A 13505-nucleotide genomic window follows, 5' to 3' on the forward strand; every position below is an offset into this window, starting at 1 on the left:
TCTCCTGAAACTTTTATCAATTTGTGTAGCAGTGAATTAGTTAACTCACTTTGGCTCCCAGCAGGGTGAGTGCACACTGCACCCACCCAAGAGCTCTCTGGACTCACAAATAAAAGACACACACACACACACACACACACACACACACACACACACACACACACATTTTTGATATGCCCTGACTAGCTCAATGGCTGGGCAATTATAAACTTCTCCGTGGCTAGCGCACACTCCCCTTCAGTATTTCTGGCTTAACAGCTTCTAAATCTGTTTTATCTTTCCTGTCCTGTTACCATCTCGGCAGCCCCTGCCTTCCTGTCTCCCTTTCACCTCTCTTCCAGCAGCTTTCCCTTTCCACCTACATTGCTGGATGAGTTTTTTTTTTTCTCCTGCAGCTCTTAAATCTGATCCCTCTCCCTCTGAGTCATGGAGGTTCACTCTTCTCACCTCTCTCCTCCTCCTCCTCCTCCTCCTCCTCCTCCTCCTCCTCCTCCTCCTCCTCCTCCTCCTCCTCCTCTTCCTCCTCTTCTTCCTCTCTCTCTCTCTCAATTTTATTTGTAATTTATTTTTTACACTACATATTCCCTTCCCTGCCCCTCCCCATCCACCCTCTGACTGCTCCACATCCCACACCTCCTCTCCACCCCACCCCATCTCCACATGGATGCCTATAACCCCCCCCACCTGACCTCTAAACTTCCTGGGGCCTCCAGTCTCTTCAGGGTTAGGTGCTTCATCTCTGAACACACACCTGGAAGTCCTCTACTGTATGTGTGTTGGGGGCCTCATATCAGCTGGTGTATACTGTCTGTTTGGTGGTCCAGTGTTTGAGAGATTTCAGGGGTCCAGATTAATTAAGACTGCTGGTCCTCCTACAGGATCATCCTTCTCCTCAGCTTCTTTCAGCCTTCCCTAACTCAACAACAGGGGTCAGCAGCTTCCATCCATTGGTTGGGTGCACATAACTGCATCTGACTCTTTCAGCTGCCTGTGGGGTCTTTCAGAGGGCAGTCATGATAGATCCCTTTTTGTGAGCATTCCATAGCCTAAGTAATAGTGTCAGTCCTTGGGACTACCCCTTGAGCTGGATCCCACTTTAGGCCTGTCACTAGAACTTCTTTTCCTCAGGCTCCTCTCCATTTCCATCCCTGTAATTCTTTCAGACAGAAACAATTATGTGTCAGAGATGTGACTACGGGATGGCAACCCCATCCCTCACTTGATGTCCTGTCTTCCAGCTGGAGGTGGACTCTATAAGTCCCCTCTCCCTACTGTTAGGCATTTCATCTAAGGTCCCTCCCTGTGAGTCCTGGGAGTTGCTCACCTCCCAGGTCACTGGTGCATTCTGGGGGGGTCCCCCCAACCTCCTATTCCCTGAGGTTGCCTACTTGCATTCTTTCTGTTAGCCCTCAGGACTTCAGTTCTTTTCCCTAAACCAATACCAGATCAGGTTCCCCTCTACCCCCACTGTCCCCCACCCTGTCCACTTGTCCACTTTCCCTCCCAAGTTCCTTCCTCCCCTCTTGTGGTTGCTTTCTTCTCTCTCCTAAGTGGGACTGAGGCATCCTCACTTGGGCACTTCAGCTTGTTGAGCCTTTTTAATTCTGTGGACTGTATCTTATGTATTCTGTATGCATTTTTCTCTTCTTTCTTTCTTTCTTTCTTTCTTTCTTTCTTTCTTTCTTTCTTTCTTTCTTCCTTTCTTCCTTTCTTCCTTTCTTCCTTTCTTCCTTTCTTCCTTTCTTCCTTTCTTCCTTTCTTCCTTTCTTCCTTCCTTCCTTCCTTCCTTCCATCCTTCCTTCCTTCCTTCCTCTCCTTCTTTTTTTGCTAATAGCCACTTATTAGTGAGCACATACCATGCATATCCTTTTGGGTCTTAGTTACCTCACTCAGGATGATATTTTCTAGTTCCATCCATTTGCCTACAAAACTCAGGATGTCCTCATTCTTAATAGCTGAGTAGTATTCCACTGTATAAATGAACCACATTTTCTGTATCCATTCTTTTGTGGTGGGACATCTAGGTTGTTTCCAGCTTCTAGATAATTTATCACAAATAAGGTTGCTATGAACATAGTGGAACAGGTGCCCCTATGGCATGGTGGGGCATCTTTTGGGTATATGCCTAAGAGTGGTACAGCTAGGTCATCAGGTAGATCTATTTCCAATTTTCTGAGGAACCTCCAGATTGATTTCCCTCACCAAATTTGTTAAACACAATAATCTTTTGGTAGGGCAGTTATATTTTCTACATGTAAAATCATTTCATCTGCAAATGAGAATAATTTGACTTCTCAGTTTCCCATTTGTATGTCTGTCCATCTTTCCCATTATAATCATGCTGGCTAAGACTCTATGGAACATTTTGATTAGAGTGGACATCTGTGTTTTCCCCAACTGTACAGAAAACATTTTCAGCCTTCATTCAGTGTGATGCTGACCATGAATTTTTGATATACAGTGTGTATTGTAGTCCAGGAGTGTTACATATATACATAATTTGACTAGAGGTTTATCATGAAAATGTTAAATTTCATTAAATGATTTTCTTGCATCTATTGACATGAACATGCCATTTTTTTTATCAAATTGCTAAGATGTGTAACATTTATTGATTTGTTTGTTATTAATCCAAACTTCAAGCCCTGAGAAAAAACCCACTGGATCATGATAAATTGTCTTTTTCATGTGCTCACAGAATTTATTTATGGGTATCTTTTGATAAGTATTGGTTCTATTCCCATCAAGTTTCTGTGCCTTAATTTGTGTGTGTGTGTGTGTGTGTGTGTGTGTGTGTGTGTGTCTGTCTGTCTGTCTGTCTGTCTGTCTGTGTCTGAGTGTGTCTGTGTGTGTGTCTGTGTGTGTGTGTGTATATATCTGTGTGTTTATGGTTGTCTGGTATTGTCATGAGAATAAAGTCAACTTCAGAATGAGTATTTAAAAATGTCCTCCCTTTTGTTTTTTTTTTTTTTATATAAAATATTTTTTTAAAAATAGTAGAAGGTTTTTGTTGACTTTTAAGTTGGGTAAAAGTCAACTATGAACACATCTGGATTCTGGTCATTACTTTGATGAGAAAATTCTTGTTTCTGATACAACCTTGTTTGCTACTGTTGAACTGTTCCTGTTGTCCATGTCTTCCCTCCATTTGTGTTGATCATATGCACATCGAAGTGTATTATGTGTAGAGTTTTCAGGCAGTTGTTCTCTATGGTTCCTAGTGATGCTTTGCATTTCTGTGTATCAGTGGCATTCATGTATTTGGACATTTGCTGACTTTCATTATTCATTTCTCATTTTATTCCACTGTGGCCAGAGATGATGTCTGATATAAATTCGATGTTTTTAAATTGATATTTAATTTGTGGATGAAAATGTGGTCAGTCCTAGAGAGCTGTCTATGTACTCCTGAAGAGAAAGTATGTCCACCAACTGTCATGTGAAGTGATGTGGTCTGTCTGTGACTCTAGGGTCAAATGTTTCGTGCTGCCAGTTTCAGTCTGAATGTCCTATGATTAAAGTGAAGATATAAAGGTATAAGCTATCCTTTCACCAACCACCATCCCTCTCCCAGACCTAATAATGTTGACTTTGTAAAGTTGGGGCCTTGAGGTTCATATGCCGCACAGTTGTTAGAAGTTCTTGACAAATTAATTCATTGATGACATAGACAGACAGACAGACAGATGATAGGCAGACAGATAAATGGATAGATTCATTGATCAATATATACTGATTCATTGATTAATATATATGGATTACATGTAATCAGTTTTATACATAATATAATTTTCTCTATATTTTTACAGTGTTAGTCTCTAGGTCTATTTAATCTTCTATACAAATGGTAATTTCTCTTTATATCATCTTTGGGACAGTATCCTTTTAAATTTCTTCATTTTGTAGATCCAGTGTGTCCTTAGTACTGGGTTTCTTGTAGGTTGCTTACCTCTAAATCTTATGTGAACTTTGTTTTGATTGAATTATTTAAAGTTATTCGTTTGGTCTGTATCTTTTAATTGGAGAATGTAATGGTTTTAAAATTTAGTGTTATTACTGACATGCAAAAACTGACTCTGGCATTTTGCTCAGTTTTATCTGGTTGTTTAGATGACTTTGTTCTCTTCCTGTCTTTTCTTTTTGTAATTGTAGTTTTGATTGCTTTTTTTTTTATAATGATAAAACTTGATCCTTTTCTTAATTTCTGTATTTGTTGTTGTTGTTGTTTCTTGTTTCCTGCTTTTTAGAGAAGGATTGATTTCATGATATTCCATGTTTTTATGATGTTCTCTCTCTGTCTCTTGTTCTATTTCTCTCTGTGTTTGTCTGTCTGTCTGTCTCTCCCTCTCTCCCTCCCTCCATCCCTCCCTCCCTCTTTCCTTCCCTTCCTCTAACTTCTACATATTGGAATTACTTGTGTGGTTGTCCTGGCACACCTGACACTAATAATAAATCCCCTTGCTGTTTATGCTGGAAACAATTTTTGCTCATGTCTGGATTAAAATTTTGAATGTGTCAATCATTTCTGCCCTAACCTGTAATATTTCATCTGATAAATCTGCCCTTACCCTAATTTAGTTCTTTATATAATATCATGCATTTTATTTTATTCTTTTATCTAAGATATTGACTATATTATATTTAAGAGAGGACATATTATTGCCAAATGTATTTCAGGTCCTTCAGCTCCTACATATAAATATCTCAGGAATCAGGAAAATTCAGGTTTTCATTTTACTCCTTTTTCCAGATCACTTTCCTGGTCTTGACCATGGGGAATTTGCATCATTTGAAAACTTATTCATATAATTGTGACTCATTAGTCTCATTAGTTTTAGATGCTTTCTAGTTCTTTTCAGTTTTTAATGGTTTTTCAAGATAGGATTTCTCCATGTAGCCCTGGCTGTCCCAGAACTCGTACTGTAGGCTAGGTTAGCCTAGAACCCTCAGGGACCCAGTCACCTCTACCTCCTGTGTGCTGGGTTGTGACACCACTGTTTTTCATTTGTTTGTTTGTTTGTTTGTTTGTTATCGTTTTCTAAAGTCATAATTTCCATCTGAGGGAACATTTAAGAAGTTCTGTCCTTAAGAAACTCTTTCTTCTGCTTGACTGACTCTGTAGGTAAGGGGCTTGCTGCTGTCATGCATTTGACTTTGTCAGTTCTTCAGTCCATAGTTAGTACCTCTTGAACACAATCTCTGTTTCCTTGTTGTTTCTCACTTGGACCATTCTGTATTTATAAATTTTTTACATGTTTTTGCATTTCACAGCCTTTTCATATAATCAGTTTTTAAATGCTCTTGGAGACATAAAATTAATTTTGTTTGTTTGTTTGTTTGTTTGTTCATGTCTTTGTTGGTAAAATGTCTTATATGCCCATTGGGCTAGCACACGTCCTTGGTTTTTTGTTGGTTTGTTTCTTTGTTTGTTTGTTTGTTTGTTTGGTTTTTCTTTTTTTCTTTTTTTTACTACTTGCTTTGATATCTGTTTACCTGTTAGAGCCACCCACAAGGGTCCAAGTTAGTTGACTCTGTTGGTCCTCTTGTGATGTCCTTGAGCCCTCTGCCCCCTCAATCCTTCCTCCCTCTCTTCCTTCCAAAGGACTCCCTGAACTCCGGGTCTCTGCATCTGCCTCCAGCCACTGCTGGATGAAGCCACTCAGAGGCCAGTTAGGCTAAGGCTCCTGTCTGCAAGCATAGCAGAGTATTATTAATAGTGTCAGTCTGTGTGAGGAAAGTATACTTCACCAGATGGCATTTGATGGCTGTGTTCCTCTATACCTTGACAGAACACTGTTTAAGGATTTGCCTATTTTTCTGAAGTTGTTTCTGGGTTCCAAGAATATTCCTTATGTGAATATTTTTTGAGAATTTTTTGTGCCCCTAAAATGTGTAGACATATGCATAAAATAACAATTGATAAAAGGATGCCAGGAATTTGAAAGAGAACAAGGAGGAATATATGGGAGGGAACAGAGGGAGGAAAGGGAAGGGAGAAATTGTGTAATTATATTGCAATCTCAAAACTAAAAGGAAAAGAAACTGGAGATTTTACAGCTGATAAATTGAGTCATCTTGTTGAAATGACTACAAAAGAGTGGTTTTTCAAAGGGACTGTTTGTCCTTCAAGCAATAATTAAAGAAAAACTTAGCTCTATTAGAGCCATTAAATTGAACACATATCAGCAAATGGATTGCTAAATGTCATCCCTTGCTATCTGTTCAAAGTCAACATCATTCAGTCATTTAGCCTGAGGTCAGCGGACAAGCAAACATCAGGCAGTGTCTTCTGTGTGCCAAGCTAGCAAGCTCTTGGATCTTCCCAACACCCACTGGGAGTTCTGCCTCTCTCGGCTTCCACTCCAGCCAGTTTTGCTCTCCACAGATCTGCATTTCTCCTACCCCATATACAAGTGCTGGGGTGTCACGCACTAAGTAATGCTGTCCTGATAACTCTTTATCAAGGGAGACTTTACCATCATCTCTAGATGTCCTCCCTGGGTTATTTCACAAGGATCTGAAAGCTCTGCATTGGAATTAACTAGTTTTGTTTGCCTTTTGCTCTCTGGTACCCTGTATGCAGAGTGGGCAGAGGCTTATCTGTACTGTTCATGACTGAGCTTACAGTGTTTGACATTGGTGGAATACTTCATAAATATAAGGCTAATTAAGGAGTAGACATGGTATTCCTTATTTTTTTTAAAACTTATGTATCATACCTCAGAATAGATGATAGCCAGGGACCAACCTAACAGCTTATTCTAGAGCCTCCCAGTAGATTCAAGGTCCACATTTGTCATCTATTATTTATAATTATTATTGCACTTTTCAAACTCTTGCAAAGGAGGCACATTTTCCACTGGATTCATGAAAAGTAAATATATGAGAAACATTTGCAGTAAGGAGGAATGTTTCTTACTTATTACATGAGAAACATACAATATGAATAAACGTTTCCTTTTCAAGAAAATAATAGGCACTAGTTATCTCTAGACTTAAAAAGATGGAGCATTCAATTCAGTAGAACACAAAGTACTCTGGTGAAATAAAATTCCTGTGAGCCTGAGACAAAATTTGTAACTTACTAACACCACAAAAGAATGATGTGAATAAAGACATACAATATTCACAGATCCCACTCTCACTGACATAGACTGTAGTCCCTCCTGCATATTAAAGGATTCATGGGCTGGCCTGTGAGGTAGCTCAGTGGGTATTTTTACACACACACACACACACACACACACATATATATATATATATATATATATATATATATATATATATATATATTACACATAAATTTATATTAAATTATATTTATTATACATAATTATATAAATAATTGTATATTAACATATTATAATGTATACATATATATTGAATCTTACATATATCTATCGTGTGTGTGTGTGTGTGTGTGTGTGTGTGTGTGTGTGTGTGTGTGTGTGATTCAATACCCTGAGATGGGAGTGTAGCTCAGTGGTAGAGTGCTTAGCAGGAGGAGACCCCTGGGTTCTATTCCCAGTAATGCAAAGGTTCATTACTGATCAAGTCTTAATGGTTTACACAGAATCCCTGTTTCAGAATCTATATCCTTGCAACTTTGAAAACTTAAACTGATAACTTGTTCTAGAAAAAGAAAAAGAACAGCAAACAACAGGGAAAAAAGCCCAGCTACAAACCAATGAACAAAAAAAAGGGTTTGGGAACAGGGACAACAGAGCAAGTAGCAAAAGTTTTAGTGTCTACTCTTCAGTAATAGAAGGCACTCTCCAAGTTCTGTTACAGAAAACAAAAGGGAATAGTCATTGAGCAAAGTGACTTTTATGAGATTTGCTGTAGTTAATGTCATAAAATTTAGAATTATATATTATATTAAAATAGAATGTTTCCTAAGTGTTCCTTATACTTTTCTGTATGTTTCATTTTCTTTGTATAGATGTCCATATGGCATAGCATTTGCCTGAAGGAATAATGTCTGGGCCTTGAAGGGATAAACACTTTGTAAAGTTAGTTGAGAGCTGATCATTGTGGGGGTGTAAGAGCAGAACCTGGGCTTGTTGCTAAAATGCTATTTACCACTATACCAGAAATAAATTCAAGGAATGAATGTGGCACAGTCAACCAGATACAGCAAGCATTTCAAATACAGCCAGTGGGACTTGCCAATGGGTTAGACTGAGAATGAGGCTAAGTGACTGAGGTGGAAGTGTGTGACGTGCACCAGCCTGAGAAGGCAGAAGGCTGCAGGATGTAGGGATGGAAGATGGACAGAGAGATGAGTCAGAGAATAAAGACATTGGTCCTCTCTGAGATGTGAGGCAATGAAAGTAATGGGTTCGTTTTATTACTGTTACGTTTATTCATTTGTGTATATATAGTGGGTAGTATGATTATCCACATTCTATACATAGTATGGTCAGTGAACACATCCTATAGTACTCGTAGAATTGACTGCTGCTAGAGTCAGTTATCTTCTTGCACTATGTAGTTCCTTGGGAGTTTAGGCTCTCTTGCAGGCACCTTGGCACACTGAACCATCTTGCCGGCCCAGCCACAGACTCTTGTTAGTTTCATAAATGATGCAGATGCAGAATATGAATCCCAGAAGGGAACTGGTTATGCATGAGGCAGATTAGATAGAATCTTGTAATGAAGGCTATAGGTGTTTATTACAATGTCCCTGGAGTCTGGGAACATGTTGTCCTGTCGTTGTTTCTAGGCAATGCTGTCCTGTGGCAGTTTAAATGGATGTTGCACATTTTCTGGCCATATAACATGTTAGATAGGTTGATGGCCAGAAGAAATAGCTTATGTGTTCACTGGGTCATGGATTGCCTACTGAACCATGACTGTCTGGTGTACTCATTATATTACCAAAAGTCCAGTGAGAACCATTTTCTTCTGTCCTCCAACTCTAAGGCACAGTCTGGACTATCTGGTAACCTGCCAGGGCACAGCCTGGTATCTGACCAGTCACAGACAGTAGCTTAGGGACAGGCTATGTCTGATAGACAGATACAGTTTGTCTCAACCTGAGGACATTCTTCTCTCCGTAGAATAAGATAAGAGAAGTCCTTTGACATCCTACACATGTTATATAGGTAACATTTAATGTATTTCTTTACATTTCAGACATAGATGCCTAAAAATAGAATAGTTGAGTTTATTGACTTATATAAATTAAATTTTATCATTATTATACCCCCAACATACACAAAATGTCTTTTACCATCGAAAAATACAGGTACATGCCAGAAAATGCCAGATACAATATAAAATATTTTATTCAATCTCTTGACATTAGGCCATACTTTATTCTTTAACACTAATAGTTTGAACATTCTACAACTAGTGTATAATTGAATTATGTTTTCTTCTCTGAAGGCAACTGATCGAGAGGGAGATCCAATCACATATGCCATCGAGAATGGAGACCCTCAGAGAGTTTTTAATCTTTCAGAAACGTAAGTTACAAGGGAATGATTTATACTTGATCACACCCCTCCCTCCTCCCCCCACCGCCCCTGTTAATGTCAAACAACATGCTGTTAGCAAGAGGATAGACTTTCAGCTGTTTGTAGTTTTATTTTACATTTTTTCTATGAATGTTAATGAGCACTGGGGGTAATTCTAAACTCAAAACCTTTCCCTGGAGACTATTTGTTTATCTTAAACAATTGCAGAAAGTAAAATCCACTGAGGTGGAAAAATTTCACTAGCAGGCAAATCCTGGGACTAATTAGATGCCTGTAAAGTTGTCAGCTGCTCATAGAGACTAGGGCATTTCTTTAAAGAGGACAGCACTAACTCATTCATTTGATGGGAGGCTTGGCAACCAGGTTTGTTACATCAGGTCTAAGACGCAATAAAATCAAAACAGCATTTGGCCTTTCCATTCTCAGTGTATCAGAGATACTCAAGTCCTGGAGAAGCCATTGGAGGAAATGGTTAATGATTATACTTGATCACACCCCTCCCTCCTCCCCCTGCACTTGCTTCTACTGTGCACCTTGATGACAGTGGGGTTGGGGGACTTTCTAAAGAGCAGAACCGAGGCTCTGCATCTGTTGCCAGTGATGGCTATCACTGAATGAAGGGAGTGGTAACTTAGTAACAATAGGATAGCCACTGCTTCTGTCTCTAGAACATGTGGTTCGTAATCAAGTGGGCCATATGTGGGTCTATTAATCTTATAACAAAACACCTTGACATCAAGTAGGACTTTATGAGAAAAAGTCAAGCCATTTCAGAAAGCCATAGGTAGACAGTTAACAGTTTCTCCCACTTCTCTGGATTTGAAAGATGGATACATAATTTCTACTTAACAATAGACAGTCTTAACTATTTGAAATTTCCTCCACAGATAGATTAAAATCACAAATTGGACACAGTTTGCAATTTCCATTAAAAATAAAACTATGTAAAAGCTGTTTATTGAAACTATAGTAGGGCTAGGGTAAGAATCCACACCCAGACTGGGATAGAGTTACAAATCCAGAAACACCCTAGCACTTAAGAAAGAGGTCTAGATTCCATCCTATCAAGAGAGTTATTCTCTCAGCTAGTGCGTTTTAGACACAGCGAGAAAGAATGAAGACCAGTCTTCACACCATTCTTTCAAATTAATTGAAAATGGTTTGCAGGTCAAAATGCAAGAAGTTAAATTTCAGAACTCTTAGAAGGAAAAATTTACCATACAAATCAGGCAATGTGATATCTACATATATAGCACAAAATTCCCAAAGGGAGTATACTGAAACTCATCCATAAATTTAAAAAATATCTCTCTAGAGGCACTATCCGTCAAAATGAAAGGCCACCCACACAATTAAATAAAATACTTTAAGTAATGTATATGATAATAATCATATATCAAAAATGCATACAAACTCAAAAAGAAAAAGAGAAAGAACCTGATTAAAAATAAACAAATGTTTGAAGAGATACTCTTCTCCCCCTTTAATCCCTCATTTCCTGCCTCTGTGTGTGTGTGTGTGTGTGTGTGTGTGTGTGTGTGTGTGTGTGTGTAAATGATAGCCTACACAATCAATTATTGTTCATCGACAAAAGGAAATGAACAGGTGGGACACGACTCAGTACCTTGAAAATACATTACTAAGTGGTTTTAGCCAACAATTAATCCAAAATTATCAAACACTTCTATTTCAATTTCTTTGACATACACAGAATAGGCATATGCATGCATGCAAGCACACACACACATAGACACACAGAGACATGCACACACACATAGATACCTACACAGATACAGATATACACACAGACACAGACACACATGCACCCACACACAGAGACACACCAACATGCACACACACACACATAGGCACATACAGACACACACATAGGCACACACGCACACGTGCATGTGTGCACACACAAATCCTCATGGGGGAAATCAGGAAATGATGAGAGTAAACAGGATCCACTTAGCATGGCTCCTTCCATCTCTCTACTTAGCATACGTATCTTTTCCCCCTTTGCCTTGTACATCTGCACAACATTACACTATACACAAACAACAATGTGTTTACTCGTTCATTAATGGGTATTTGAGTTAAATTTATGTCCTTTTGGTTATCAACACTATAGTAAATATAGAAGTGTGTCCAAGTATATGAGTTGGTGCTTGTTTGCTTTGACTGCATACACAGAAGTATAATTATTGGAGTATATTGTAATTCAACTTCTTAACTATTTGAGAAATTGCTAAATGCTTCCATCAGTGTCTGAATCATTTCATATTCTCGGCACCAAATTACAAGTTTCTGAACCATTTTGCATTCTCACTCACATTGTAGGGAGATTCTAATCTCCCTATAATAATGCCACCAATGGTTTTTCTTCTTTGATTATAACTATCAGTGGGTGTGAAGTGATAGTTCTGGCTTTTATTTGCATGCCCTGAATGAGTAAATAATGAAGCTATACACCTCTATCACCCACTCTCTGGATACTTTTCCCTGGAAACTGTCTGCTTAGATCCTTTGTTACTTAAGCGGGTCCCCTCTTGGTTAGTTGTATGCATCTTTTAAAAGCCCCATGCTTGTGGGATATAGAATGTCAAAACATTTTCTTCTTCTTTATCAAATCCTCACTTCACTGATGGTGCTTTCTGATGTAAAATTTTATACTTTTGATAAAGTCCAATATAATTACTGTTGCTTTGTGTATATCTGGTATCTTCTCCAACAAAGCCATTGCTGAATCTAACTCATAAATACTGTCCCTGTTGTTGCCATAGGAGGCTCTTTTGGTTTTGTTTCCTACAATTATACAATTAATACACTTGTGTTCATTATTGCATACTTTCAAGTCGTATGCTTCATATCTACTGTATATAGAGTTCAGTGTTCATACAATAGTTGGTTTAAAATCAATTTTTCTGTTGAGTGGTTTTGATGCCTTTGTTGAAACTTTATTGTAGACATAACAACTCACTCTGGAGACTCGGTTTTGTTCACTGGACATTCCAATCCTCTTTGTGTAAACTATGTGCTGGGCTCTTCTCCTAGGATTGTGAGGCTCAGTTGTGCTTTGTGTCCAGTGCCAGGTGCTTTCTGACCTTTGATGGTTTTAAAGAGCACCCACCTGGTGCTTTTCTTCCTTGTATGAGCTCTGAGTCCAAGCAAGAGAAGTGGTGAATAGCATCCCTTAGGGCAGCCAGCAAGCTTTACATAGGACAGCCACAGCCCACTGTGAAAAGTTATAGGTGTATCCATGAGTAGAGTGTGGATCAGGACTTCCCTTTATGCTCTCAAGACCAACGGTACTCAACCCCCCTATGCTGCCAATTAAAACCTTTTAATACAGCTCCTCACGTTGTTGTGATCTCCAACCATAAAAGTATCTCCTTTGCTACTTCCTAACTTGCTACTGTTAGGAATTGTAAGGTGAAGATCTGATAATGCAGAATTATCAGACATGCAACCCCTGCAAATGGGTCATTTGAAGCCCAAAGAGGTCACATCCACAAGTTAAGAACTGTTTTTTAAAGACCAATGTGACCCAGGGAGATTAGAAGAAAAAAAAGAAACAGAGAGAGAGAGAGAGAGAGAGAGAGAGAGAGAGAGAGAGAGAGAGAGAGAGAGACTAAGAAAAGTACCATAACACTCTCCAATCATTGTTAACTTACCCTTTTCTCTTTTGCACCTTCATTTGGATTCTGTAAATACTTGAGTGTTTGTCATGGTTCCATCCAACTTGGATCTGACTCTGGCTGCTTTGAAGCTTTGATGCTCTGTGAGAGAGGTGCTGTCTTGGAATTACCTCCTTCACCACACCAACTGCCTTCACTTTTGATCACTATTAATGGGATTATCAGAATCAATGATCATGTACCAACCAAAGATTTTTTTGTTTCTGTTTTTTTGTTTTTGTTGTTGTTGTTGGTGGTGGTGGGTTTTTTTTTGGGGGGGGGGGGAGGTTGGGGTTTTGATTTTTGGACTCCTGGTGTGAACTGTGTTTCCTGGCCTCGTAGC

General features: G+C 38.9%; 1 protein-coding gene across 35 annotated transcripts in view; it reads left to right on the forward strand.

The window, feature by feature from the left end:
- Positions 1-13505, forward strand: part of Pcdh15 (protocadherin 15) — a 1553555-nt gene that overhangs the window by 1273666 nt on the left and 266384 nt on the right. For 34 of the 35 annotated variants that reach the window (XR_001779427.2, XR_001779431.2, XR_001779430.2 and 31 more), the window contains one exon: positions 9391-9470. The exons of the other annotated variant lie outside the window; for it this stretch is intronic. Coding sequence is in view for 17 of the 34 variants with exons in the window: in XM_017313785.2 (XP_017169274.1) it covers positions 9391-9470 (80 nt within the window). In the remaining 17 variants the exon portion in view is untranslated. The remainder of the gene's footprint in view (positions 1-9390; positions 9471-13505) is intronic. 35 annotated transcript variants of the gene reach the window in all.

The sequence above is a fragment of the Mus musculus genome, chromosome 10, assembly GCF_000001635.26.
Source record: "Mus musculus strain C57BL/6J chromosome 10, GRCm38.p6 C57BL/6J".
In the NCBI taxonomy this organism is placed as follows: Eukaryota; Metazoa; Chordata; class Mammalia; order Rodentia; family Muridae; genus Mus; species Mus musculus.